Here is a 26,393-nt window from a genome sequence, read left to right on the forward strand (position 1 = left end):
AGCATCACACTGTTATGTAAAAGGAATCTAGGTTTTCTGTTAAGAGAAAATAATTTATACTCTCAGTCTGTTTCAGTTTATTCTACTTCCCAGTGTCCTGTGTACAGCATTTGATTGGTAGAGCTCTTTGACCTACAACTTAAAAGAGTGTTTATGTACTTATATCAGAAAGTCAGAGAGATAAGTGTCATTTAACCCGGTTTCTCTGTAGTTTACCTCAGTGAAGTTTGGTTTAGTTAATACAGTTGGTATTTGTTCAAAACTAAGATACAACATTCATGCTAAACACACCTTCAAGTCACAGATGGCAAACATGGTAACTTTTAATGGTGAATCATAAAATTGCACATTAGTTGAGAGAGCATGTTTGACCTGTATGAACTGGACCACATGTTCACACTGCCAGCTACAAGATCAGCAGATACCCATCAACTTATAACAGCATATCAGGTTTCCATTCTGGTATTAAGGCCTGTTTATCACAGTGTAGAGCCTTGAACCATGAAAAGTAGCTTGCTTTATAAATGTACTGACACATAAATCGTAATAGATTTGGTACAATGCATTACAAAAATTTTCAGCTGAAGCTTTCAGCATCATTCCGTAGCTGCCCAAGTGAAAATTAATGTGTGTTTTTGTGTTTGTGCGAGTGAGTGTGTGTATAGTCTTGACTTCTTTATCTTCAGAGGCAGTGGGGCACATGACAGAAATCCACATCAGAATGATCAGGCATCTGTTAAAGTGTTTTTTCACTTCTTCACAGTCCTAAAAAGATAAGAAATAGATTTTTGCTTTAAGGGCTGTGTCTTGTGCTCCAAAAGCACAACAAGTTCATTGTTCAGCAGCTGCAACAGGCATAGTAGAAAAAGTATCACAGCAGCAGGGGAAAATATAATTTTATGATATTAAAAAACTGGTCATTTCAGGCAAAGGGAGTAGAGGAACACTCACACCTCAGAGGAGGACACATGACTTGGGAGGCCTGAAAGGGTTATCACTGGAGGGCACCCCAGTCAGGAGAGGGTCTTTGTGGGCATTTTGCAAACAGAAGGTCTTCAGTTCTGCAGCGGCCTGAGAAACCTGCACAATATACAATATATCAGGATAATAATAATTATTATAATAATATATGATAAAGCAGTACAACAGCAGTAATACAAAATAATTATTAAGTATTATTATGTGAATCCTAACAGATTCAGTGTGTAGCATCCCACCATATGAACACTAACGATAAAAACTATATGCAAATATTGTTTCTATATAAAGACATTAGGACACTGATAATGCTTGGTTGTTTGTGTGAACATTTACTTATACTTCAGAACAATAACGTCAGAAAAAGTTGCACTAATAATTCCTGTCCTTTGAAAGCAATTGGTAGTCATCTTCATGTGTTCTGGGAGTGTCTGAATTCTGGAGCACATTTGCCTCTATCCTCTTCAAGCTGTTTGAATTCACACTGCTCTGTTCTCCTGTCACACTCATTCTGAAAGACTTACTTTAACTAAAAAACGAACACATTTAGCTGGACTTATACTACTCCCTCTCATTTATTGTTTGGGACCTGACGTACCTGGATGTTGTATACTTAGTGTTCTCGACTGCTTGGAATCAATAAATAAATTGTCACTCTCTAACAACATCTGGGGGTGTAACCAAGATATAAAATAACTGGGATGGTTATCTCACTTTCGACCTCGAGTGACAGTTATGGGATGATGGTAAGAGCTAAAATGTAGTGTTACTATATCACAAGTAGAGAAGATACTTGAAGCTCCTTCAGCACAAGACTGACCCACCCTAAGTGTCTGAAGGAGAGCTATCGCAGGTCGTTCTTCCTGCAGCAGTAAGACTGTACAACCAGCTCTGCTCCAAGTAAATCTACATGCACCACCACTATGGACTGTCACTTTAATATTCCTCAACTGTGCAATATTCACTGTACTATATTCATTTATAAAGAAATTCTGTGCAATATAAACGGTTATGTGCAATTCACCGTACATATTCTGACACATAATATATTTCTTTACACTGTATATACCGGTTTAATTACATTGATATTTTTTCTATATATTGTTGTATATTTCTACTTCTTTATATTCCTTCACCCAAGTACTGCATGCTACTTATGTGATGTCTTTCTGCTGCTGTAACATTGCAAATTTCCCCATTGCCGGACAAATAAAGGACTTCTTAATCTTAAGTCTGTTATTATTACTGACAATTTCAAAGATATATCTAAGTAATGTTTGCTAACACTTGCTAGCATTAGCCATCATAAGCTACTGGTCACAGGAGGCAAAGTAAAGCTGTAGCAGTAAAACCTCTGAGTGGACTGACTAGAGCAAAGTGTGTGTTTTATTGAGTAAGAGGAGGCTTGCGTCATCTGTTCTTTCACAAGTTACATAGCGTTACTCGGAGGTCATGCCACAGCTGTAATGTATGACAGACGTTATATATGAAAATAGGTGAAGTTGTTATGGGGCCGATATTGTTGCAAAATTATTTGTGTGCATGTGTGGAGAGTTGTGTAACTATATCTCTTAATCCATGTGTGTAATCAGATTGTAAATGTGTAAAACTTTACGCAAATGCGTGCTGATATTTGTGAATGCATATAGTAATCTGCAAACGTGTATTTAGAATCTATGTCTGCATAATCAGATTTGTAAATGTAAATGAAATCTTCAATTGTATTAGGATTTGTACACATGCAGACAAATCTGTAAATGTGTACATAGATATTAGTGGCTGAAAAGTGTTTTGCTCCAAGAGTTGGAAATACAGACACGTCATGAGTTACAACTCAGACAGGCCTTGCCATCTGCTGTCATTTTACCCATGAATGTTTGCTACATTTGTGCCGTGTGTGTGGGGATTTGTCAATGTTTTGTTTACCAGGAGCTGAAGTATGGCCAGAGAAGAGGCCATTTTTCTTCCCTTTTTTTCAAGAAGGATATTGACCTCACTTGAGAAAAAAATCTGCTCAGTTTTCTATTTCAATTCAGTTATTATATTATTTCTCTAATGCAATTATTTCTCAGATTTTCTGAGAGATGTTTTCAGTAGAAAAAAAAAAGTTCTGCCTGACGTCCTAATTAGCCTTCCAAAGTATAACAATGCCATCTATATTACATTAAGACACAAATATTGCCCAATGTCTGCAACCTTAAACCAAATAAACCTGTAACAAACTGAACAGGCAGGACATGTTTGCTTCAACACTCTCAAAGTAAGCTAAATGGGGTAAGCTATTTTATTAATTCAGAAAAACAAGAGATTATTTTTCTCATGAAACCTTTTCTCACAGTTCTGCCATAATAATCTTGTATATTCAGAAAAACAGAGCAGGTTTCTTTTCTCAGGCAAATGCAATATGTTTCTGTAAAATACTGCCTAACCGGACCCTGGCATGGTGACTGCTGTCAACAATCCATAGGTAAAAACATTTTATTTTTTAACAAAACACATCAGAGAAGTGATGAAAAATGGTCGCTCAGAGTACATTTGCAGATTCCTGTACGTATTCACATATCTCAGGACGCATTTGCAGACTCCTTTACACATTTTCAACTCGATTACACATATATGGCTTGAGATACAGTTACACAAAGTGATATTGCTACAATATTGGCCCCATAGTTTGCTGCTTTAAACTTCCACTTGCATAACACTCTAGTAATGGACTGAAGCTTCAATGTCAGTGTCACATACTTGTGTGAAGTGGCTGCTCACAACAACACTGTGTGCACTGTAACTAAACACAATCACCTGTAGACTGAGTGAAATTCATCTGTGATTTATTTGTTTTAGGGGGCTCCTCTTCCACACACACACACACACACACACACACACACACACACACACACACACACACACACACACACACACACACACACACACACACACACACACACACACACACACACACTTGTCTCTCTGTAGTTGTGAGGACACTCTTTGGCATAATGCATTCCCCTGCCCCTTACCCTAACCTTAAAGGGATAGTTCACCCAAAAATTTAAATTCACCGCGCCTCTATGCTCGGTTACTGCAGGCAGCTATCGCGAGTTCTTGCTGATGTCATCAAGTGCCCCTTGGTCAGGAACATAGAGGTGAGAGCTGTGCGGTGTTAATCGGAGGAGGATAACAATGGACATTTAGGCCAAAAAGATGGTGTAAATGACCTTGATTCGAGTCGAATTTGAATGTCTGGGCTTACGGACCCTTGTTTTTTTACATTTGAAGAAGGAGTCAACAGTTACTTCAATTGTATTAGATTTGGCTGCAATGCAGTTTAGCCCTGAAACTCCAAAAATGTTTTGTGGACTCAAACACTTCACCCACCTTGATAATGAGTGAATTTTCATTTTTGCATTAACGATCCCTTTAACCATCACAACTAAATGCCTAACCTAAACCTAAACCTAATTCTAACCCTAACCCTAACCCTAAAACCAAGTCTTAACAGTCAAACAACTCTTTGAATTTGCGAGGACCAGCTAAAATGTTCCCAAAATGATGGTATTGAACCATTTGCTCTCATAACTATAGATAGACATGTGCACACACACACACACACACACACGCACACACACACACACACACACACACACACACACACACACTCTTGAAACTTGTCTGACTTTTGTCCTAAAAATAAGCCAGCGCCCAACAATCCCAGCAGTCACACAGCAGCAGCACAATCAACAAAGCCATCACTGTGCTGCACTCAGAGAGGAAAAGTCTGTTTGCCACCATTTCACTGCACACCAGGAAATGGGTGAAGTTTTCTTGTGTTGAAATAACGACTGCTTTTCTTCATTGGGGGATGTTTTCCTGTCCTTTACGTTCATTTTATTAAACCACAGGGTACAATGGAAAATACATTTTCAGGCATACTGACATTATATCAACATTTCCTGTAACTTGAGAAAACTATTTGTAAGAAGTAACAAAAAAAAGAGGCCACAATATAAATATTTCCATTAGAAAATATTGTCTGCTGCACTGATTCTTTCAGTTACACTCTGATGACTTGTGAGTTTCTGAGAGACATTTAAGCAGAAGGTAATTGACAGTGAGAGACTGTCATGAGTTGAGTGGAATGTAAAGTTCGTGAAGTGTTGAGTTGTGCTGACAAACCTTTATCCTGTTGACACTGGCCTCCAGACGAAGCTGCTTCACTGCCTTCTGGGCCAGGACCAAACTGCTGTTAGGGGCGCTGTTGTTTGACATGACTGAGCCAGAAGAGCAGGGAGAGTGATCCAGCCGTCAGCTGCACGCATCCTTCCCTCAGTCCCTGGCTGCAGTAACACACACACTCCAGTCTAAACCTTCAAAATAAAACACACTCATCCTTCCCTCAGTCCCTGGCTGCAGTAACACACACACTCCAGTCTAAAACTTCAAAATAAAACAAACACTCCTCCTTCCCTCAGTCCATGGCTGCAGTAGCACACACTGGTCTAAACTTTCAAAATAAAAAAACACACTCATCCTTCCCTCAGTCCCTGGCTGCAGTAACACACACACACACACACACACACACACACACACACACACACACACACACACACACACCAGTCTAAATCTTCAAAATAAAGCACACAATCCTCCTTCCCTCAGTCCCTGGCTGCAGTAACACACACTCCAGTCTAAACCTTCAAAATTAAACACACACTTATCCTTCCCTCAGTCCCAGGCTGCAGTAACACACACTCCGGTCTAAACCTTCAAACTAAAACACACACTCCTCCTTCCCTCAGTCCCTGGCTGCAGTATCACACACACTCCGGTCTAAACCTTCAAAATAAAAGAAACACTCCTCCTTCCCTCAGTCCCTGGCTGCAGTAACACACACACTCCAGTCTAAAGTTCACACACACACACATGCTACATTAGAGAAAGTGGTCACTTGTTGACAATGTTTAATTGTTGGTTGTTAATTACATAAAATGTAAGCAACACTGTAATGTAAAATGAACTATATAGAAGTATAGATAAGTAGATAGACAGGAGCATTATCTCAGCATTTAAAGTTGTTTTTCTGTTGTACCCCTGAGACTCAAAAGTGTTTTGTGGACTCAGACACTTCACCCACCTGGTATGAGTGAAGTTTCATTCATGGGTGAACTATCCCTTTAATGGGGACCTTGACAGTAGGTGCAGCTGTTCGGTAGATGGCGCTAACTACACCGATCTGAAGCCAAGCACCGTGAAGAAGAAGAAGAAGAAGAAGAAGACGGTTCAAAGGTCAAAGTGAGATAGTTTCCGGAGGAGCTGGGGGGTCACACACGGGGGGAGAAGATTTCAAAATGCTGTTACGTGTGAGTATTAGCAGCAGTTCTACTGAACCAGTGTGTGTCACAGGGAACCCGAGGTTTTATAGGAAGTCGCTGGTTAGTGTTGCGCTTCTGTCGTCGTGCTGTTGACCGCGTTAGCCCGTAGCTTGTGTAACGTTGCTTCATGTCATCACCTCTAAACCTGTCAGCTCCACACTGACTCCTCTGGGGACACTGACTAGCTAGCTAACTGCGCAGTGTAGCCCACATGATGGCCACAGGCAGACGCAGAAATAGTAAATGTTCACTGGACGTCCCACCGACTTTCTGCACATGGTGGTGGGATCTCTGGCTGCTGGAAAGGCTGTGTAGCTCACTGCTAACAAGCTGAAGCCGAGCTGATGTGCTGGGAACACCTGGAAGCTCAGCTGGGCTGTGAGATCATGGTGACACGTGCAGTTGGACATTTAGGTTCAACACTTTGTTTTCATTCCAGAGATGCAGGTTACCTCTTGGATCCAACACACTAAATCTCTCTCTCAAACCAAATCAAGATAAAACAAAGGTTCTCCTGAACAAAATACATCTGTGGTTTATAAATCATTGTCCAATCAAATAGATCTTGGATACAACCTCTAAAGCTGAAGTGCTTATGACGGATTCAAGTTTAGGCAAGCTCTTTACTCACAGATGTAATTATTTAAAAGTCAAGGCCCATATCAACAGATGGAAGAATGAACAAAACACGTCTGCAAAATCTCTTAAGTATTCAAAAACATGCAGCTAGAAGACAGTACAATAGGTGTCATGTGTAATATTCTTCAGAATATACTGTGTTCCCTGATTTTTAATAGTATAATAATTTTGCTATTATATGTTATAATGGAAATAATGAAATTGGAAAAAATGTCTTTGATTGAAAAGGGTGGTGTACAGTTGCTCTGTATCACCATACAAGATTTTTTATTAGTGTGTTTTTTTCAGTTTCAGGATCATTTACACAACTTCTCTCATTAACTAAACAGGCTCCTATGTAAATAAATGAGGGGAGAGCCACAACTGCACTTCCAATGGTCACTGAGCAACACACTTCTTAAGATAGAATAAGTAAAAATGTATTGATCCCACTCAATAAATTCACTTGTTCGAGCAGCAGATGGTCGAAGAGAGGTAGACAAAAGACCTAGTGAAAGTACAAAATATAAAAAAGATATGCATTCAAATGAAATGTGTACATGAAATACACATTTCACTACAGTCCAATACTTTGGTTAGAGTATGTCAAGCGTGAATAAACCCCTCAAATTTTAAAAGGTCTGTTCGCTTTGATCCAAGATGAAGTTTTAAAGCTATTTTGATATGTTTCTTATTTACGTGTATAAAGCAGATCGGGGTGTATGTCACACAGCCGCTATCTATCTCAGCCACTATGATTGACCCTTGGACATTCAGTCCGTCCAAATGTAGATACTTTAGATAATTTAACCTAAATGTATCTGTTCTCCAATTTTAGTGTTATAATCCATCTGAGTTGTTTAAAATTGCCTAATGCAGGTGTAATCACTCGATCGTGATTGGACCAAAATGGTCATGTGACACGCACTGTCATTGTGTTCTGGTGTCACTTTGAAATTCCAGTATCATGATATGAGATTGTGGACGTTTGTATTGCATTTCATTTATTTTTCCCATTGTGTTTGTCATTTCTGGTCCAATTGTTTTGTGTACTTTCAGCTAAGACTTAATTTAAACTGTTAAAAGACAATGAGCCATTTAATTAACTACCCATCAGCTTTTAGGAATCTTTTACAGTGTTTGAATGATCAGTTTTTACAGGTGCAGCTTCAGGTTTCATGAAGGTTTTCCTCAGCTTTTTCAAATGAGTTTAAATTAATTAAATTTAAAAATTACTCATGAAATCCCTGAAAATAATAGTAAATAAGAAACAACAAAACCTGCTCACTTTGCACTTATTATTGGAATAAGTTTATGTTAATAGACTCCTCACTGCCTTTGTTTTGATTAACTTTTTAATATTCCATATTTTTGTAATCTCTATGTAAATACTGACCCTGAATGTTTATACATTTCTCACTTTTGTGAGGTTATTACAATGACACTTGTTTCTTTGTCTTACATGGGAATGGGCTGTAATTGCTGAATGAGCTTGTTCTTTCTGCATGTCTGTCTTTCAGAGGGTATTGCAAATCGGAGGGTTGACACTGAAACACAGCAGGTCCATCCACCACAGTCCTGTATGGAGGAGTCCTCTTATACCGATAGTTGTGGAGCAGACGGTGAGTGGAATGACCTGAACTGGTCGGCTGTGTGTTGATCCTGCACTATACAAACACATGCCCAAAGAATTCAATAAGTAGACCTAGTCTAATACCACCAAGCTCCAACCTTCACCTGAACGCTCCGGAGATTTGTTGTGAACGCATCTGAGCGGAGAATCTCCTGCTGCTTGTGCATGTGTGAAAGGAAAACTCGGCAAAAAACTGACACAATTCTCCGGACATCCTCCAGGGGTCATGTGTGAAAACAGCTTTGGTTAATCACCACAGCAAACTGCCAACAGCTGTATTGATTTCATAGATCTGACCTGCCCTCTGTTGTTGACTTGTTCGGGAGTACATTTGCAGATTCCTGTACGTATTCACATATCTCAGGACGCATTTGCAGACTCCTTTACACATTTTCAACTCGATTACACATATATGGCTTGAGATACAGTTACACAAATTGATATTGCTACAATATTGGCCCCATAGGTTGCTACTTTAAACTTCCACTTGCATAACACTCTAGTAATGGACTAAAGTAATAATTTCTTCTGCTGCGAGCTTTAAATCCTCCCACGTCCAATAATCTCTGATCACACTAACAGGGAAAGTCTCAAAGGTTTAAAAATCAGTCTCCAGTGTTTATTCTTTTATTTTTATGCAAGACGGTTTCATATATTGGAACAAACTGACTTCAGTGGTGTAGAAAGTAGCAAACCAATCAAAAAACAGTACAGTATGATTGCACTATGAGGGTTTTTATTATCTCACTAGATTCAGTGGTTTTGTTGCATTTTTTGTTTTGTCTGATTTAGGATTTAATTGTGTTTTTTTTCAGGGGAGAGGAGAACGAGCATATGACATCTATTCCCGCCTCCTGAGGGAGAGAATCATTTGTGTAATGGGTCCTGTAAGTGTTGTCCTCAGAGTGGAAATTGATAAAGAGTGAAGTGTAGATGTTTCCTCCTGTTTACGTGTTCTCTCCCTGCTCTGCTCAGATTGATGATACTGTAGCCAGTCTGGTTATTGCCCAGCTGCTGTTCCTGCAGTCGGAAAGCAACAACAAACCCATCCACATGTACATCAACAGTCCTGGTAAGAGCATCACTGAAGACGTGCTGTCGTAAACTTAAACATGGTGTAAACCACTTTACAGTCCTGGAAATTGAAGTATTACTCTAGAAAATGGGGTATCAGCAGTTTTCAAAACTTAACTAGTTATTGTCTGATCCATATGTTTAGGATATTGTTTGACATTTTGCTTGATTTCGTGTGTGCAATTTGGTGCAGATCAAAATACAAATTTGGATTAAAGTGAATAACATGTTGTGGTTTTAGAAGGTGGCTGTTGGGCCCTGGCAGAGGTGTGCTAAGTTTAGTTTGTTCATTTCAATAATTAATTTTACAAAACTTTTATTAAGCTGCTCCATTCATATAAATAACACAACATAAATACATCCCTTTTTTGTCTTTTTACAAATCGCCTAACAAATCCTTTATTAATCATTAGCCGATGTCATAATATAAATGTTACTCAATAATTTCATGCTGATTCATTATTTTTTCTTCATACATTTTCTTAAATTTAATTAATAAATTAGTATGCACTCTACTGAGTGACATTGTAGTTTCCTGTCTTATTTTAGGGATGTCCTGTCTGTTGTTTTGATTCCTCTATTTGACTGACAGCCCATAGCTTTAGTACTAATCTGGTGCCTGCTTATCAAATAATTTCTTTTCTGACAGTGAGTATCTTTGTTCTTCCAAAATATTTTGGGAATATTGGAAAGAAAAAATAATTATTATTTAAGTAAAACATTCACGTTCTATTTTCAAGTTTCCATGTCAGTATCCAGTTTATGTTTTCATTTCAACATTCAGTCACAGCCTGATTATTCAGAGGATTACAATACAATAAAAGTCTATTTGTCAATAAAGTTTGAGCCGTTAGATCTGTTCAGCCTCTCTTTTCTTTCCTCTCCCCTCCCAGGCGGTGTGGTAACAGCAGGTCTGGCCATCTACGACACCATGCAGTACATCCTTAATCCCATCTCCACCTGGTGTGTCGGCCAGGCGGCCAGCATGGGCAGCCTGCTCCTGGCAGCAGGAACGAATGGGATGAGACATTCACTGCCCAATGCCCGGATCATGGTGCACCAGCCCTCAGGAGGTGCCAGGGTAAGCACCATTAAGTCTTATCTGAAACCAAGAATGGAGTAAAGCTGTCAAGTGTGGAAGTGATTCTTTCACAGAACCAGCAAAGTAATATTTCCAGTATGTTGTGTCTCCAGGGTCAGGCCACAGATATTGCCATCCAGGCTGAAGAGATCATGAAACTGAAGAAACAGATCAATGTCCTCTATGCCAAACACACGGGGCAGCTGCTGGCAACCATTGGTAGGTTTTCTCAGCACTTTAGCTACAACCCTACTCTGCTCTCAGACATGCACTGAACTCCGGAGATTCCCCGTACTTTTTCTGGAGGAGGTGCATGTGTGAATGCAAATGTCCAGACTTTCTCCGTCTGGCCCCCTACTATAAAGTCTGCATAATGTCCGTAGAACCCGATGTGAGACCACAGCGGGAGATCCACCGCTGGATTCACAGCAAGTTGGGGGGGGGGGGTCGATGAAGCTTCTAACACGCAAAAATGAAAAAAAGAAAACAAATCTGTCCGGGCGGTGTCATACAGGTAGGAAACACTGACAAAGGTGTCAAGAGAGTTTGTGGTGATAAGAGCTGAGGCCAGCGTCATTGTGCTCTAAACAAAATCACGTGATCTCCACATTGGAATTAGTACGTTACTTCTGCCTCTGCCTGCTGCACAACCTGTCAACTCAATAATGCACAAGATTTGTTTCTGTTGTGAACGAGACACACACATACACACACTCCCCTTGGTGTAAACCCTTCCACTAGCTGATCAGTAGTCAGTCTTCATCAAGCACATTTCAGCTGACACTGCAGCCACTCCTGCTTAACTTCATAAACTCAGTCCAACAGAAAGTTCTTTAAAACAAAAAACACTACCAGCCCCTCTATGGTCACTAATTACTTAGTTATTATTACTTAATTCCTTGCACCAGGCATAGTAACCTCTGAGCTGGTTGTCCTTGTCACTCAGAGAGAACCAACTCTCCTCTTCAGTCCTATTAACATCTAGCTTGTAATCCCCATAGATTAGAATATAGAGATGGATGACATGCAGCCTCCCTAAAAGTGAAGCCAAAGTGTCTTGATTGCCCCCTAGTGGCTGGCTGCAGTATAGGTCATAAACCATGCCTCCATGTTAGCAGATGGGACATGGACCGAACTAAAAAGTCAAAGTAGACGTTAAATAAACGTTTCTCAAAGATGGTTTCTGTCGTTTTAGGTAGTTCTTATTGCACAGATTTTTGTTAGTTCATTTCTGGATAATGGGACGAAGAGGAGTCATGTTGTCCATCTTTATTTTCAGTCTAATGTAATCCCATCTCCACTTATCACCTGTTTACATTGACCGTATCAGTAGATACCATGTGGGTGTACATTAAAGTCTTTAATGGAGGGAAGTCTGTTTTTATGGAGAGCAGTGATCAGTCGGAATAGGCCTGTCATAAAAGGATGTTTTGTTTCTCTCCTGTGTCTTAGAGGGTGTGATGGAGAGGGATCGCTACATGAGTCCAATGGAGGCACAGGACTTCGGTATAATAGACCGGGTCCTGGTCCACCCGCCCCAGGCTGGCCAGGATGAGCCTGAGCTGGTTCAGAAAGAGCCAGCAGCCACTGCAGCCAGTTCCACTCCAGCTCCAGAGTCTCATGATCCTCAGCAGGCCCCCCCAGGGACACACCTCCCCTCCTCATACAAACCTGAACCATGAACCCACTGTGGCAGAGCTGTCTCACTTCTGCAAGCACTTCTTCAGGATTCAGTGGCTGACAGCTCCCTAGAGCAAGGCCCATCCTCCATGGTCGTCTTAAGTAGCTACTCTCTTCCCCCCTCAGTAACAGCACTATGCAGTCGGCACATGTGGAAACACCATGTTGGCTTCAACTATCAGGAGGCAACGTACCTTTACATGGAGTGAATTCATTGTTGGACAGTTTTGTTTTTAACTGTTTGACATGTTGATACATGTGGTCTATGAATTAAGTCAAATTTAGTTACTATTATAAGTAGTAATCCAGAATTATTTGTTCCCCCACATTATGTGAGAGTGCACCTGTGGATTGCTCCTGGTGTCATTGTACTCTGTGCAGTGACAAAGGAATCTATCCACATGCAAGTTGTTTGACTCAACGCTGAGGGAAAGTAAAAGAGATGAAGATACTCCACTCTGGGTTTGTTAGGGGAAGAGGAAGGCTGTTAAGAATCTGGAGACATCTTTTTCTGTACCTCTTTGCTGCAGACATGCCCAGCGGTTTGCAGAGGAACTTGTATTACCTGTATTTGAATATTCATATTTGTAATAAATGATAATTTTGACCACAATTCACAAAACATTGGCTGTTCATTATCCAGGGTAGTTCTTCATGGGGCTGGGCAATAAAACAATCATTTCAGAATGTTTATCCACAGTGAGGAGGTTAACACAATTGTTTTGTTGATCTCTGCTCATTGAGTTTAAAACCTTCTCAGGAAACTGTCTAATAAATAAAGTGACATTATGAACAGACGATATGAACATTTTTGGCCCCATCAAGTTTAGGTGTCACATCAGCAGTAAATGAAATTCTGCACCCCCTTCCTCTCATCCTAACCAGTCGAGGCAGATGGCTGCACAGTGAGTCTGGTTTCTAGAGGTTTCTTCTAGTTAATGAGTGTTTCTCTCCAGTTGCCAAAGTGTTAGCTCGTTGTGGGAACTGTTGGGTTTCTCTGTAATTTTTAAAGTCTCGACCTAATTTAAAATGCCATGATAATGTATGTTGTAATTTGACTAAACATAAAATTGAATTACTGCAAGTACTCAAAAGGGACAGACTGCAGATAATAGCAAATCTATTTATGTATTATTTAAAGAAAATATCAGTGTTGAGGTTAGTGGAAAAAAAGGTGCTTTGATTAACATGCGTTCAGATGTAAGGCAGAAAAGAGTGTGTGTGTAAGACCTGGACCACACCGCTAACATCACCTGTGCATGACAGAGTATTTGTGTAACAGGTTAGAGCAGCTTCTTACCTGGAGCCATCCCAGAGTTTAGGATGACCAGTCACAGGTTAGTAAATGATTTTTTGATGTAAAACAAATTTCAGTTCTTTGGTAATAAAAGTAAAGTTTCAAATTTATTTACATTACTTCACAAAAAACCTTCATAAAAACAGAACAAGCAATTGAAAGACCAAAACTACAGAGGAGAAACCAAATAACCGTCAAATGGAGTTGCAGTTGTTAAAACCATGAGAATCCACCGCACCACTCATGTGAGTGCAAGAAGATGAAAATGATCAGGAAGTTAAATCCCTGACATTTAACATATCTGAGCCTATATAAAGGGTTTTATCAATTAAGAACTAACCTTTTTTTCTAATGTGTGTAAACTAGAACACATGAGCTCAGAGAAAGTGAAGAATGTGACATTAAGAACCCAGTTAGAAAAGGTAGGAGTTTTACAATAAGACAAAATACAGGGTAGAATAAAAACACTGTAGATACAAAATGATATTTAGTGACAAGACAAAGACATTAAAGTGGCTGCTTTAGAGAAAACAAACGATGAAAGATGTAAAGTGTGAAGTGACAACAATACCCAAATATGTCAGTACACAAGCATACAAACAACTTTCACAACAGGTTTAAAACAGAATGATTAATCCTCTGCATTAATTTCCCCAGCATTCACTCTTGCTCTCATGGTATAAAATCTTCACACACACTCTGTCTTCACAATATTGAGCAGAGGCTCTTGGGTGAGGCGCTCCAGCGCAGCCAGCTGAGTTTCCTTTCAGTGTAAGGTGGGTAACGCAGGCCGTTGAGTCTCTCCAGGCCCCAGCCACGCAGCATGCACGCCCGTCTGTGGCTGAATGTCTCAAAGCCCCAGCGGCCATGGTAATTGCCCCACCCGCTGGAACCTGCAAAGACCATATTGCCAGTCAAAAAAAAGCCCCAATTATACAAAGGACAACCTGCATCTTCCATTGTCTACTCAAAATATTAGACTCCAACTGACTGAGGAACCATAATTTCAAGTTTAAATAGAGAATATTCTCCAACATTATTAAAGAGACTCGTCAGTCAGGGCTGTGTGAGGCTGGAAAGAGGAACAAAGCCAACATTAGCATAAGATCATGTTCTAAATGACCATGTTGATGTGTAGCAGGTGATCACTACCATTTCTACAGTTAATCATGTTAGCATCTAACATTGCTGAATGCAAGTAGTAACTAAGTACAGCTGAGGCTAATGGAATCTAATTAGTTAGTTTTAATAGTATTTTGTAAGAAACCAAATCAAGTATTTACACTGTATAAAAACTGATTTGGATGCAGTAATGGCAGTAGAGGATAGTTAAGGGAACAGCAAACTTATTTCACTTCATCCCGAGGACATGAATGTCTGAACCAGATTTACTGTCAATTCATCCAATAGATGTTGAAACATTTCAACTAGAAAAACATCATTGTGGCACTACAACTGAAGTCCGGACAAAACTAAAGTCAGTACGATATACTGACCTGAAACCTTCAGTGTCTTAAAACTTAGTTCCAGATTGAATTATTCCAACAACTATTGGGTGAATTACCACAACAGACCAATATAAATGTTGCTCCACTTCCTATTGGGAAATGATGCATGATAGATTCAGAATCTCAGAAAGTAATTCCATTTATGCACTAGCATCAGACATTTGGAAAGCAGTGTCCTAGAAGAGGTGACCCTCGTTTCAGCCATTGGCTAATTGTTTCCTGAAATGGTAAGGCACAACACAAGTGTATGGATAAACCAGAATGTATGTACGATAGGATTAAAGAAAGTATAATTTATGCTTGAAGGGTTCACATCACATTCATTTAACCATCTGTACATGTCCACAATATGACTTACAATGCCAGCATGTCCACCGTCCTTTTAGCCAGTCCTAATATAAGGAACATGGCTTGACTGGCTAAATGGACAGTGGATGTGCATGCAATGTCAATATTATTATTTGGTTAATGTTGTAATTTTCCAATTGTCATTCATGTAATACTTTTTTACTTGGTAAATAAAAACCCTCCAGATTTAACCATAGTGTATATATATATATATATATATATATATATATATATATATATATATATATATATATATATATATATATATATATATATATATATATATATATATATATAGTGGAAGATAACCTATTTTCAGATGGCCCAATACAATTAGTCTGAAGGACATAGCTGAGAGACTTTATACAAATCATCTGCATACTAAAGCAGAAAAAAGAAAAATGCATGAAAAACACTACCCTGTAGTTTAATGTCATTGCCCAGATTACATCTCCGTGTAAACTGATTTCACGTTTCCAGCTTTTTCCAATGATCTAAGGGATCAAATACTTCCTGTAGGACCAACAGAACCACATACACATGAGTGGGAGAAGCTTTAGATCAAGGTCAAACCTACCTACACCTCCAAAGGGCAGACTTGGCAGGGTCATGTGTAGAATGCCGTCATTAGAGCAGAATCCGCCACTGCTGGTGTTTTTCATCACGACGTCTACCACCTCCAAAAAGCAAAGATAGTTAGACGTAAAATATTAGACAACATGAGGTAGGACGCTGTAAAGGTGGGTGGCTGCATAGTTGTGTGTTCTTACAGATGATTCGTCAGAGAAAACATAGAGAGCCAATGGCTTCTCTTTACGGTTGATGAAGGCAATGCCTTCCTCCAGAGAATCAACACATATGATGGGCAAGATGGGGCCGAAAATCTCCTCCTGCATTAGGGCATCGTCTTCAGCCACGTCCACCAACACTGTGGGAGCTGGGGAGAGGACAACAGAAGTCATTATAGCATCTGTGCACATATTTTCTATCAGCCACTTTCTTTAGGAGAGGAAAATTCCTGCACTTATTAATTTATTAACTAATTCAATGTTACCAATAAAGCCAGATGTTGGCTCTTACCACCAACCTAGTCATAAATTATCATGACTGAGCTGAAAGATAAGAATACATGCAGGGACCCAACAAATCATTGCTTGCAATCTTTCACGACTTGCATGTCATTGTAAGGAGGCGCCAAGGACTGATATCTGTCAACAAGAATGTAAAACAAAAAAGGAGCTGCACAAAACATTCCTGTTCCACATAGGAACAGAAGGGGCGTCGTCATCATAGGCTGCTGCAGCAATGACATTTTTCTAGGCCAACCAGGAAGGTAGCGCCACCCTGGTTCCCTCACCAAGCATCCAATTGTAAATTTCCAATAATGTTTGGATAATTGCAGAAAATAAACTGACAAAAGTTTAAGACACTAGCAGGTTGTGTTGAGCAAGATAATCTCGACAGATGAACACTGCTTTTGGGATGATTGAGGCAGACAATCACCAGAAGAAAAAAGCTGATGTTAGGCTATTAACAAACCACACCACTGTCACAAGACTTCAACGTCACTACAAAGCCTTAAACTTGTAAATGTGGCCTCTGTACCTCGTCTGAAAAAGCTTTTCCACACAACAGGGAGAAAACACAACAAGGCTGTGAAGGCTGATTAGTGAGTATATCAGGTTTCATATTTGGTGTGATGACATTTAATGTCACTGACAACCTCATTGGTCCCATTAAGCATCTAGTTTAAAAAGGCCCTAACCCCTGTTGACCTCAGGACTTCTCCCTGCTCCATTACACTCCTTCACCATATCCTCTTCATGTATATCGTCTTAGCTAATGCAGGAATCTAGATCTTGTCAGCCTGTGAGTCAGCCTAGTGTCTGGATCAAAGTGTAGAAAGTGCCTGCACATGTGTTTCTTAAAAATTGGGGCATTTGCAAGCTGTCAATTGCCAAGTCGCTACACTTTCATTGTACTGTAGTTACACCTTTTGTTTATCATTACAAGTAAAATTTTGAAAGCAATGTCTGAAGCTTTCTCCCAAAAGAACAAAAAACAAATACAGACAAAAAAGAAGACAGATTTATAGTTAGATGATCTCTTTAGTTCAGGTATAAAAAAGGGAGACGTTTGTACGATTATATCAACAAGTAAATTGTTACATTAGAATGTTGCTGTAGCTCGACATGTGATTTAAGGTTTTGATTTTGAGGTACATGATGTTACAGCCGGAAATAAGGCTCATATGGTGCAGAGCATTGCTCTTCTCCTGCTTCTTAACCTACCTATGTACCTGTCCTCCTGGTTGCTCTCTCCTCCCACAACAACTTTGCCTTTGGACCTCCCGAGCAGTTCCATCAGATGCGTCCAGTGTCGAGGGGACACGATGCGTGACAGGTCGGGAGAGGTTTGAGGCTCCGTGCCATAGAAATCCTTCAGGGTTTCACGTATTTTAGGAAGCAGGGCGTCCCGTGTGGCCGGCGTGCACAGCACATAGTCCGGTGCGACGCAACTCTGGCCAGAGTTAAAATACTTTGCCCACACCAGGCGGCGAGCAGCAGCTTCCATGTTCACGCCACCATATATCAGGCACGGAGTCTTGCCACCCAGCTCCAAGGTCACTGGAGTCAAGTGGACTGAGGCTGCCACCAGGACACTGCGTGCCACAGCCTGAGAACCTAAAAGAGAAAGAGGAAGTCAGTGTCCAAAGTGGATGGATTCTTCCTCTGAAGAGTATGAACTACATTTCAAGGCAAAGCAGCGGCGGTACATGGACGTAGGAGTGTGCAATATGATCAAAATCTCACAGCCCAACAAGTTGTTTCATATAGTTACCCATTAATTCTACCTTTTTTCCTCTGATTAAATGGTGTCAATGCCTTTGCAGATGTTAAAGCAACACTAACATTTAGTTAGTAACAGCGCCCCCTGCAGCCACTCATGGTGATTCATTCTGTTGATAGGTCTTTGTGTCTCGTTTTCTCTACATGAAAACCACTTAATTGCGCAATTCTATCAATGTGTTGAGCGGGGCTGTGACTGGGATGTTCTCCTCACTGAACTGAAACAACTAACAGTGGATATTGGATCATGGAGCTGCATTAAGTTGTAACAGCAGCTCTTGGCTCCATCCGTCTTCATGATTCTGGTCCATAAGTTGTGTCACAGACAACATCTGATTCTGGGGTTCGTTTTGAAAACACCACTGTGGCCCCCTCTGTGATGTTTGACCTGACGCTCGCATTTGATGGACAGATAATAAAATGACCAAAATCATTTATGTTCAATTACTGGACTGGGTTCAAATATACAACTTATTATGCAGCGTTAAAATATTGTCTCAAAATATGTTTAATACTTAAACAGATTGCTAACTGTACATCATAGTAGTATATGAGGACGAGTGTTGGTTCATGCAATAGGAATCCAGTTGACTGGACTGCTGCACACTACTTTCAGAGGGAAATGCACAACTACAAAACTTGTAGTCTACTTTTTTTTTTTCTTCTTATAAATAAAGGCACCGTCTTCCTCTCACAAATGAAAACAAATATTCTTAAGCAATCAATGTAAAACACTCAGTTTTCACTGCTACAGTCTTATGTGGTCTGGTGTCATCAGTGCCACATTGCAGCTAATATTAGCAAACTCAATGAAATCATCACTCACTGACATTGATTAGTAAGTTTACTGAATTTTCTATAGGTTATTTTTAATGTTGTTGAAGCACCTCGGGAAATGAAGGGAAATCCAATTTGCCCTGCAGCTGAACTCAGATGGAAGCAAACAGAGCAAATGGTTCACATTTGCACACCCTAAATATAGGCTGTTGATAAACATCATTTTATAAAGTCTAGAAACAAATTGCTGACATTCTGGTCTGTAGACCAGTGTAGATGGAAACAGACGTATCAAAATTTTAAATACTTTGACGTGCCGTTCAATCTGATCCATCTGGGAGACTCGTACCTGTGTAAAAGATGTGGTCAAAGCGATTCTTCAGAAGTGCTTTGGTCTCCTCTGCTCCACCCTGAACCACTGCATAACAGTCCTGTCAAAATAAGAGTCATATTCTTAAGTGTTAAATTTACTATTCCAAGCTCAAAGGTCTAATATGAAAACTCAATTCTAATGTCTTGACTGAACATCAGCATGGCCAATATGAGCAGAGCTACAGACAGACAAATAAAAAAGAAAAACCTGGCTCGAGGCTCACTTACACTTTGTTGGGTTTAATGTTATTTCATTCACCACGTCAAAACGTTATTTACAGCATCTAAAGAAGATTCTGTGGATCCTATTGGTTATTCAGGAGGATCATAGGGTTGTTTCAGAGGTTTTGTTGTCAAATAATCCAGTCGGAGTGTGAGGTTTTAATGGTCATTGAGAGTGTCCTGTAGGAGGTTCAGGGGGAAGTGACTCAGGAGCCTCCTAGTGAATCTTCTAGGTAGTTAAAGACCTATGGGTAATGTGGTAATGTCCTTTGAAATATTTCAATTTATACCTCCAGCAGACTGCAATACACTTGAATAAATTATAGCTGCTTTCAGACATACACAGAATGCAAATGTCAGTTGCTCCAGACATTTTCTGAAACTTTCCTGGTATGTCCTTAAAATGTCCAAGTGAGCCGATGTGAGAATACAGCAGGAAATACTGCTGCATTCTTCACATGTTAAACGCAAACTCTGTAAAATGTACAGACACAATTTTCCAGACATTTTCAAGAGCTCATGCCTGAAAACAGCTTACAAGATAGTGGAGGATCATATGGAATGTTCCATCAATAACACAGTTTGGATCAATTCATTATATATATTCGCTTTCCTTCATGTGGGAGGCAATTTTCATCCATTTCTATAGTGTATATTAATATAGAATTCTATAAGTATTTATTTTAATTTTGTATTACGAGAACTAGACAGACATGGCGAGTTGTTCGGCCTTTGTGGAGGTACACCCTCTACTGAGTGCCATTCTGGCTCTGAACGGTTATTTGACTACCTTGGACCAAAAGATTATGGAGTTTATTATCTTGATTACACTACAGGTTTTGGACTGAATCAAAAAGAGTCTATTAAAAAATCTTGGGAACAGTAAAAAACATCGGGGGGGTTTCTTTACCTGAGACAGATACTTGGGGATGAGTTCTGCTATCAGATGTTCTGTGGCAGCACTGATCTCTGAAGGCTTGATGATCACACAGTTTCCTAGATGGAAACATCAACCAGCAAGTAAAGACATCACCTCATCTAACGTCACTTTGTGATAGAGGTCAACTTTACTGAGAGTAGACAAACACAGCCTGACTATTACACACCACTGATAACTTTAGATGACTGGATATAATGTGTTGTGACATGGCAAAGTATAAATGAAACCAGTTTAAGTTTGATTTAGCACTAGATAGTCATTTTATTTATAGTAATATGAGAAAAGATTGATTTTTGCAGCTCATATGGATGTGAATGGTACCTGCTGCAATGGCTCCAACCATGGGTAAGATGAGGAGTTGCAGGGGGTAGTTCCAAGCCCCAATGATTAAAACCACTCCTAATGGCTCTCTCCGTACAAAACAGTCGTCCAGCTTTGTGGCCTTAAAATTGACAAATAGAAAAGCTACAATGCAATGAAACCCATACATTTAGAAATCAAAGTACATAAACAATCTTCTGAAAATAACAAAGCAAACACTTGCAACATCATTTTGAAATAATTCACATTGGAAAGTAAAACAGTATCAAGCACCGTATGCAGGACTTCAGTTTCGAGGGGGGGGTCGCACCACTAAGGGTTTTTAATTCTATAAACTGTGGCTGCACTTTAACAGCATTGAAGTGTATTACTACATTTATTTTTTGGTGTTCTTTTCCAATTATGTCTAACTAGATAATAAAAGAATTTTATGGCATTCATTCTCTGTATGTTTGTCGAAGGTTTAATCTGAGCCAGGCCATGCAACACGTGGTAATAGCCAATATGCAAAGTCCACGCTTTGGAATCAGTATCAGGAATTGGAAAATGGTATCGGAACATCGCTCATTTTCAGGTTTGCTTGCCCCCAATTAAAACTTTAAAAGAGCAACTTAAACGACATTCCACTGGTTTTACACATTAATGCCAGTTTACTCCTGATGAGGAGTGACATCTGCCCTGTGACTTTTTCCTGACTTTGATAGGATAACCTTGAAATGAAGCCACACCTCCAGTTTGTTGTTGGAACATAGTGGATATTTAGAAAACAGCGAAGGACCTGATAAAAGATGTATAGATGCTAAATGGTGCTCAAGTGGTTATGGAGCTTGAAACCAAATCACAAGAGGCCACTTTACCACCAGCTGAAAAACTCTCTCTTTTCTGACAACCAAAGGTTTAAATTGTGGCCTTGCTGCAGTGAAGTAGATATGGCCAACAGGCCAAATGATAGCACAGTGACAACACATCAGAATCACTGTTGGTGGAAAAAATTATAAAAAATCCCTTTGTTATTTGCAATGTTAGTCACAAATTTGTCAGGACATCACATTATTACGGTCTATGAAAAAAATATTAATAGAGCTTAAATTGTGTTAAAACCTACCAGGTTCCTAGTGACATACTCCTGCTTCATCCAGCTGTTCAAGTTAGCGTTGGCATAGTAGAGCTCATTGATCACCATGTCAACCTCAGACAGGACGGCTTCAAACTTTGGCTGAGGATGAAGAGAAGCAACCAAAAAGGGAAGTTAGTGCTGGTTGGATTGTAGCTTATAAACTAATATATGCTGTGGTTTAAACACTGTGTTCTTTTTTTTTTTAAACAAAAATGTACGAATTAAAATATTTTTAATAATATTTGTGCTGTTGGCGTTTAATGTGTCAGGATTGGTGTTAATACTGAACTGCATAGGGACAGCTGAGCTCAGTTAGCTTCTCGCATTGCTATGTTTTATGGAACATGTGTGTGTATGTGTATGTGTGTGTGGGGGGGGGGGGGGTCCCTTATAGCTGCTTTCAGACATGCACTGAACTCCAGTGCGTGTGAATGCAAATGTCAGACAGCTTCCAGACTTTCTGCAGATTTTCTCCTGCCAATCCTCATGTAAAGTCCGCAGAAAAGCTGATGTGAGAACACAGCAGGAGATCATCACAGGATTTATTTTTGAGTGAGTAGTGGTGATGATGTTTCTAATATGCGATAGACATAAAAATAAATAATAAAAGAAATATCTCAGCATTGGTTACATCACAGAAAAGCAGAGTCATACACGTATAAGGCACAGACGAAGATCTCCAGCAAGCTTTCGATGATAAGAGCCAAACCAGTGTTGATGTACTTTAAACCAAAACACGTGATCTCCGCAGCAGAATTTAAACGTTACATCCTGCCGGCTGCATCACCCCTCACCTGAATGCTCTGGAGATTTCTGTGTTGTGAATGCTTCCGAGCGGAGATTCTCCTGCTGCGTTGTGTATGTGTGAATGGCAAACTCCACAGAAAGTCTGGACCCTATTCTCTGGACTTCCTCCGGAAGTGATGTCTGAAAACGGCTTATGAGACACATGAGCACAGTCTTGTACCTTGGCGAGGTCTTTGTGCAGCGCATTGACAATCTGTTCCTCGTTTTCTTCGAGCATGGCTATGAGCTTGGTCAGCTGTGTTCGTCGAAACTGCTCTGGGATTGTGACGCCTGAACGAAACGTCTCCCGCAACCTCTCCACAACCTGGCTCTGGTCGTCCATCCTGTCACCTGGAACACAAACAGGGCTCAGCTTTCAAATAAGTGCACATGAAGACAAGAAAGCAAAAAACTCACATTTGTGAAGGTGTAACAGACAAAAACTTTTTAAATATCTACTGTTGTTCATTTGACTTTTTTCCACAGCAGCTATTTTGACATGGAATAGCAGGTACACACAGAGGTGTTACTCCTCACATTCATCAAGGCTCTGTACCTACATTGATGAGTAATGCCAGTGTTTGCCTGCGGTTTCATGTTAAAATGGCTGCTCTTGAATAAAGGCCTCTTCAGTGTTTCTGAGAAATACTAGCTAGCCAGAGGAATAATGCAATTTAAGTGTACAGTTTAAATAGCTACTAAAGATGTCTACAGTTCAAGTATATTTAAACTGTACAGTCAGTGATGTATAGGTGCCTGGAGAAGAGGGTATACTTTAGTTCACCTGAAAGAGGTCAAATTGTCACTTATTTCCTGATGCAGATTGTGCATCAATACTGGCCCACAGACTTTAGGCTGATGCAACTACCTGATGAGTCAACTCAGCCGTTTATGGGCTGGTGCTTTTTATTGTAAACTGTTGATTTGCAACCGACAGAGTGGGAAACCCTTATTGAATTACATTACGGTGAATTTGTGCAATGTGAGACATGTTTCGCAATTTTGACTTCTGTGACTTGTTCCTTTATCTGTTCTACAGATCAGATCAACATACCTTTCTGCAATCTTTAAGATGTTGTCCTACCACACCAGAAGAAAGAATGGAGATATCAAACTCAGAGGAGACATGACTCAGCTTTTAGTGTTCTTTGTGCTAAACAAAATTCGGTCTGATCATCCCCACTCTGTGAATTCAGTCACATGATATCCATGCTAACCTATAGCAAGTCGTGTTGACTAGATTTTATTAGAACAGAAAATAAAAGAGTGGGGCTCAGGTGTCCAACATCACCCAATGTCCCATGTTCAGTAGCGTTTAGTAATGGGGGGTCAGTTAATCAGGAGGTCAGGGAAAGGGCTGGTGAGGTTTTTTTACCTGGAAGACAAATAGGACTCGCCCTACTATGCCTCTTATTGGCTTGCTCGGATGTTCTTATCCTAACTAACCAATCAGAGGAAGAGCAAGAGTGAGGCTTTCGCTGTCCTATGAAAAAAAACGGCTTAATGAATGATGCGCACCTCACACGATGTAGAGGTGGGTGTAAGCAATGTTGATTGAAAGATAATCAACATGCAGGTAAACGGCGAATACTGTGTGCAATATTAATCTGTCTGTTCAATGTTTGTTCATTCATGACACTTTTAGAACATGAAGAGTTTCTGACCCATAAACACGTGTTAATTCGGCTAAAGCTTCAAACCCACAGCAAATAGCCCAATCACTGGATATTTTTAGGAGGGGCACAACATATTGTAGCTGGAGAGGAAAGATAGAGAAAATATCTGTAAACTGAATTTACCACAAGACTTAAAGACTCGTTTCCAAAGTCCTCAGGTAACTAAAACCCATTTGGCTGATTCGTCCCAGGAGGACCGCTCACCACGGTCAGTGACGGCGACATGCGCCCACGTGTCGGGTTCAGACAAACTGGCGGCAAACACACGGAGTTCCAGCTTCGTGTGGCCGGAGCACAACGTGAGCGCGCCATGAGCAGGTCTTACAACCCTTTTACGAGTTAATTTGTTTAATTAGTACACGAGTGTTTGACAAACCGAGCAGAAATGTAACAGAATGACGAGCGAGGTGGAGTTGAATCTACCTTTGACTTTGAGTTGCGTGTCTCAAACCGCGCCAGCCCCGGAGACCCCGCAACCACCGCCAGCTGCTGCACACCGACGAGTCTCGAGTGTTTCCGGGAGTGGTTCCTTTTAAAGCCGAACTACCGGTTCGACCTGGCAGCTCCGGGCAATGGGAGGAGGAGACGACGAAGGTTTCGGTCTGCCGTTGAATAACAACCTGCAGAACGAGTCAGGCCACGCAGCAGTGACCTCGCAAGTTCAGACTGGATCTCCCTGTCACCTGAGTAAGGAAGGATAAAGAGACGTCATCCTCCATCACAGTCTCTGTGATAAAGCGTGTGGCGGGAGAGTTGTCAAACAATCTCAAGAACGAAGTAGACTACAAGTGGTGTGGCTCAACCAATCCTTTGTATTATGTTGCACACTTCAGGCTCTTAGTAAATTATTGGTATTTGATAGACATCGACTCAAAGGGATAGTTCATTTAACAGTTTACAAAACACGTTGAGCGTTTCATCCAAATCCAATACAATTTAAGTAACTGGCGACTCCTTCAAACATAAGAAAAACTGAAAATGTCTCCATACTGCTCCTGTGGTGTCATCCCAGTGTCTGTAAGCCGTCTGGGCTTATTCAAATGCGACTTGAAACAAGGTCATTTACACCATGTTTTAAGACTAAACGTCCACTATGATCCACGCTCAAACGCAGCTCCAGAAGAGGATCGCGGGACTTTTAGGCAAAATTGTGTAAATGATGCTGTTTCCTGTCGAATTGGAATGTCGGGGCTTATGGACACTTGGATGACACCACAGGAGCAGTATGGGGACTTTTTTTTTTTTTCACATTTGAAAAATCAATCACCAGTTACTTCAATTACATTGGATATGGCTGCAATGCTATTTACCTGTGAAACTCCAAAAGTGTTTTGTGGACTCAATCACTCCTCCATCAGCATAGTGGTGAGTAGATGAGTGAAATTTCATTTTTGGGTGAACTATCCCTTTAAGTGTGGCGGGATTCCACATGCAGAGATCAATGGTAATATTATCAAGGAAAATGTTTGACACAATCATGGAATTTACAACAGAAATCTGATACACAGTGAATTGTAGAGGAAGGTAAAGGCTCTCAGTTGGTTGGGCCATGACTCCTAATTCAAACCAGGGATCCTTAATGACAGGTTTAAACATGACAGCAGAGCAAAATGTAATTAGTCTTAAATCTTCATAAATTAACATAGCAATATGATCTGGAGAGCCATGTTGTTTCAGATACTTGATAGATAAGTCAGATTAGCCTTCAGAGCCAAATTGTGACACTGTAATGCAGAGTGTGCATGAA

General features: G+C 40.2%; 3 protein-coding genes across 6 annotated transcripts; 1 reads left to right on the forward strand and 2 right to left on the reverse strand.

The window, feature by feature from the left end:
- Positions 1 to 300: 300 nt before the first annotated feature.
- si:dkey-204f11.64 (uncharacterized protein LOC100537752 homolog) lies at positions 301 to 5,457 on the reverse strand. Its single transcript, XM_034594389.1, has 3 exons — positions 5,152 to 5,457; positions 954 to 1,080; positions 301 to 765 (listed from the first exon to the last, which is right to left on the reverse strand). The coding sequence occupies exons 1-2, from the start codon at positions 5,242 to 5,244 to the stop codon at positions 955 to 957; spliced, it is 219 nt and encodes a 72-aa protein (XP_034450280.1). The 5' UTR covers positions 5,245 to 5,457; the 3' UTR covers positions 301 to 765; position 954.
- On the reverse strand, positions 3,862 to 25,312 carry aldh3b1 (aldehyde dehydrogenase 3 family, member B1). Of its 4 annotated transcripts, none has more exons than XM_034594321.1 (11): positions 25,077 to 25,312; positions 23,152 to 23,321; positions 22,173 to 22,283; positions 21,068 to 21,188; positions 20,717 to 20,802; positions 19,562 to 19,643; positions 17,878 to 18,270; positions 16,357 to 16,523; positions 16,164 to 16,263; positions 14,432 to 14,623; positions 3,862 to 3,880 (listed from the first exon to the last, which is right to left on the reverse strand). In XM_034594321.1, the coding sequence occupies exons 2-10, from the start codon at positions 23,311 to 23,313 to the stop codon at positions 14,436 to 14,438; spliced, it is 1,410 nt and encodes a 469-aa protein (XP_034450212.1). In that variant the 5' UTR covers positions 23,314 to 23,321; positions 25,077 to 25,312; the 3' UTR covers positions 3,862 to 3,880; positions 14,432 to 14,435. The 4 variants fall into 4 exon arrangements, with proteins under 4 accessions (XP_034450212.1, XP_034450211.1, XP_034450210.1 ...); XM_034594320.1 differs by lacking the exon at positions 3,862 to 3,880 and adding an exon at positions 5,533 to 5,588; XM_034594319.1 differs by lacking the exon at positions 3,862 to 3,880 and having other exon boundaries at positions 13,816 to 14,623.
- clpp (caseinolytic mitochondrial matrix peptidase proteolytic subunit) lies at positions 6,182 to 13,046 on the forward strand. Its single transcript, XM_034594357.1, has 7 exons — positions 6,182 to 6,335; positions 8,486 to 8,587; positions 9,414 to 9,485; positions 9,574 to 9,670; positions 10,566 to 10,753; positions 10,867 to 10,972; positions 12,206 to 13,046. Exons 1-7 carry the CDS (start codon positions 6,324 to 6,326, stop codon positions 12,433 to 12,435), a joined length of 807 nt encoding a protein of 268 aa, XP_034450248.1. The 5' UTR covers positions 6,182 to 6,323; the 3' UTR covers positions 12,436 to 13,046.
- Positions 25,313 to 26,393: the final 1,081 nt, after the last annotated feature.

This window comes from Hippoglossus hippoglossus, chromosome 8 (genome assembly GCF_009819705.1).
Source record: "Hippoglossus hippoglossus isolate fHipHip1 chromosome 8, fHipHip1.pri, whole genome shotgun sequence".
Taxonomy (NCBI): domain Eukaryota; kingdom Metazoa; phylum Chordata; class Actinopteri; order Pleuronectiformes; family Pleuronectidae; genus Hippoglossus; species Hippoglossus hippoglossus.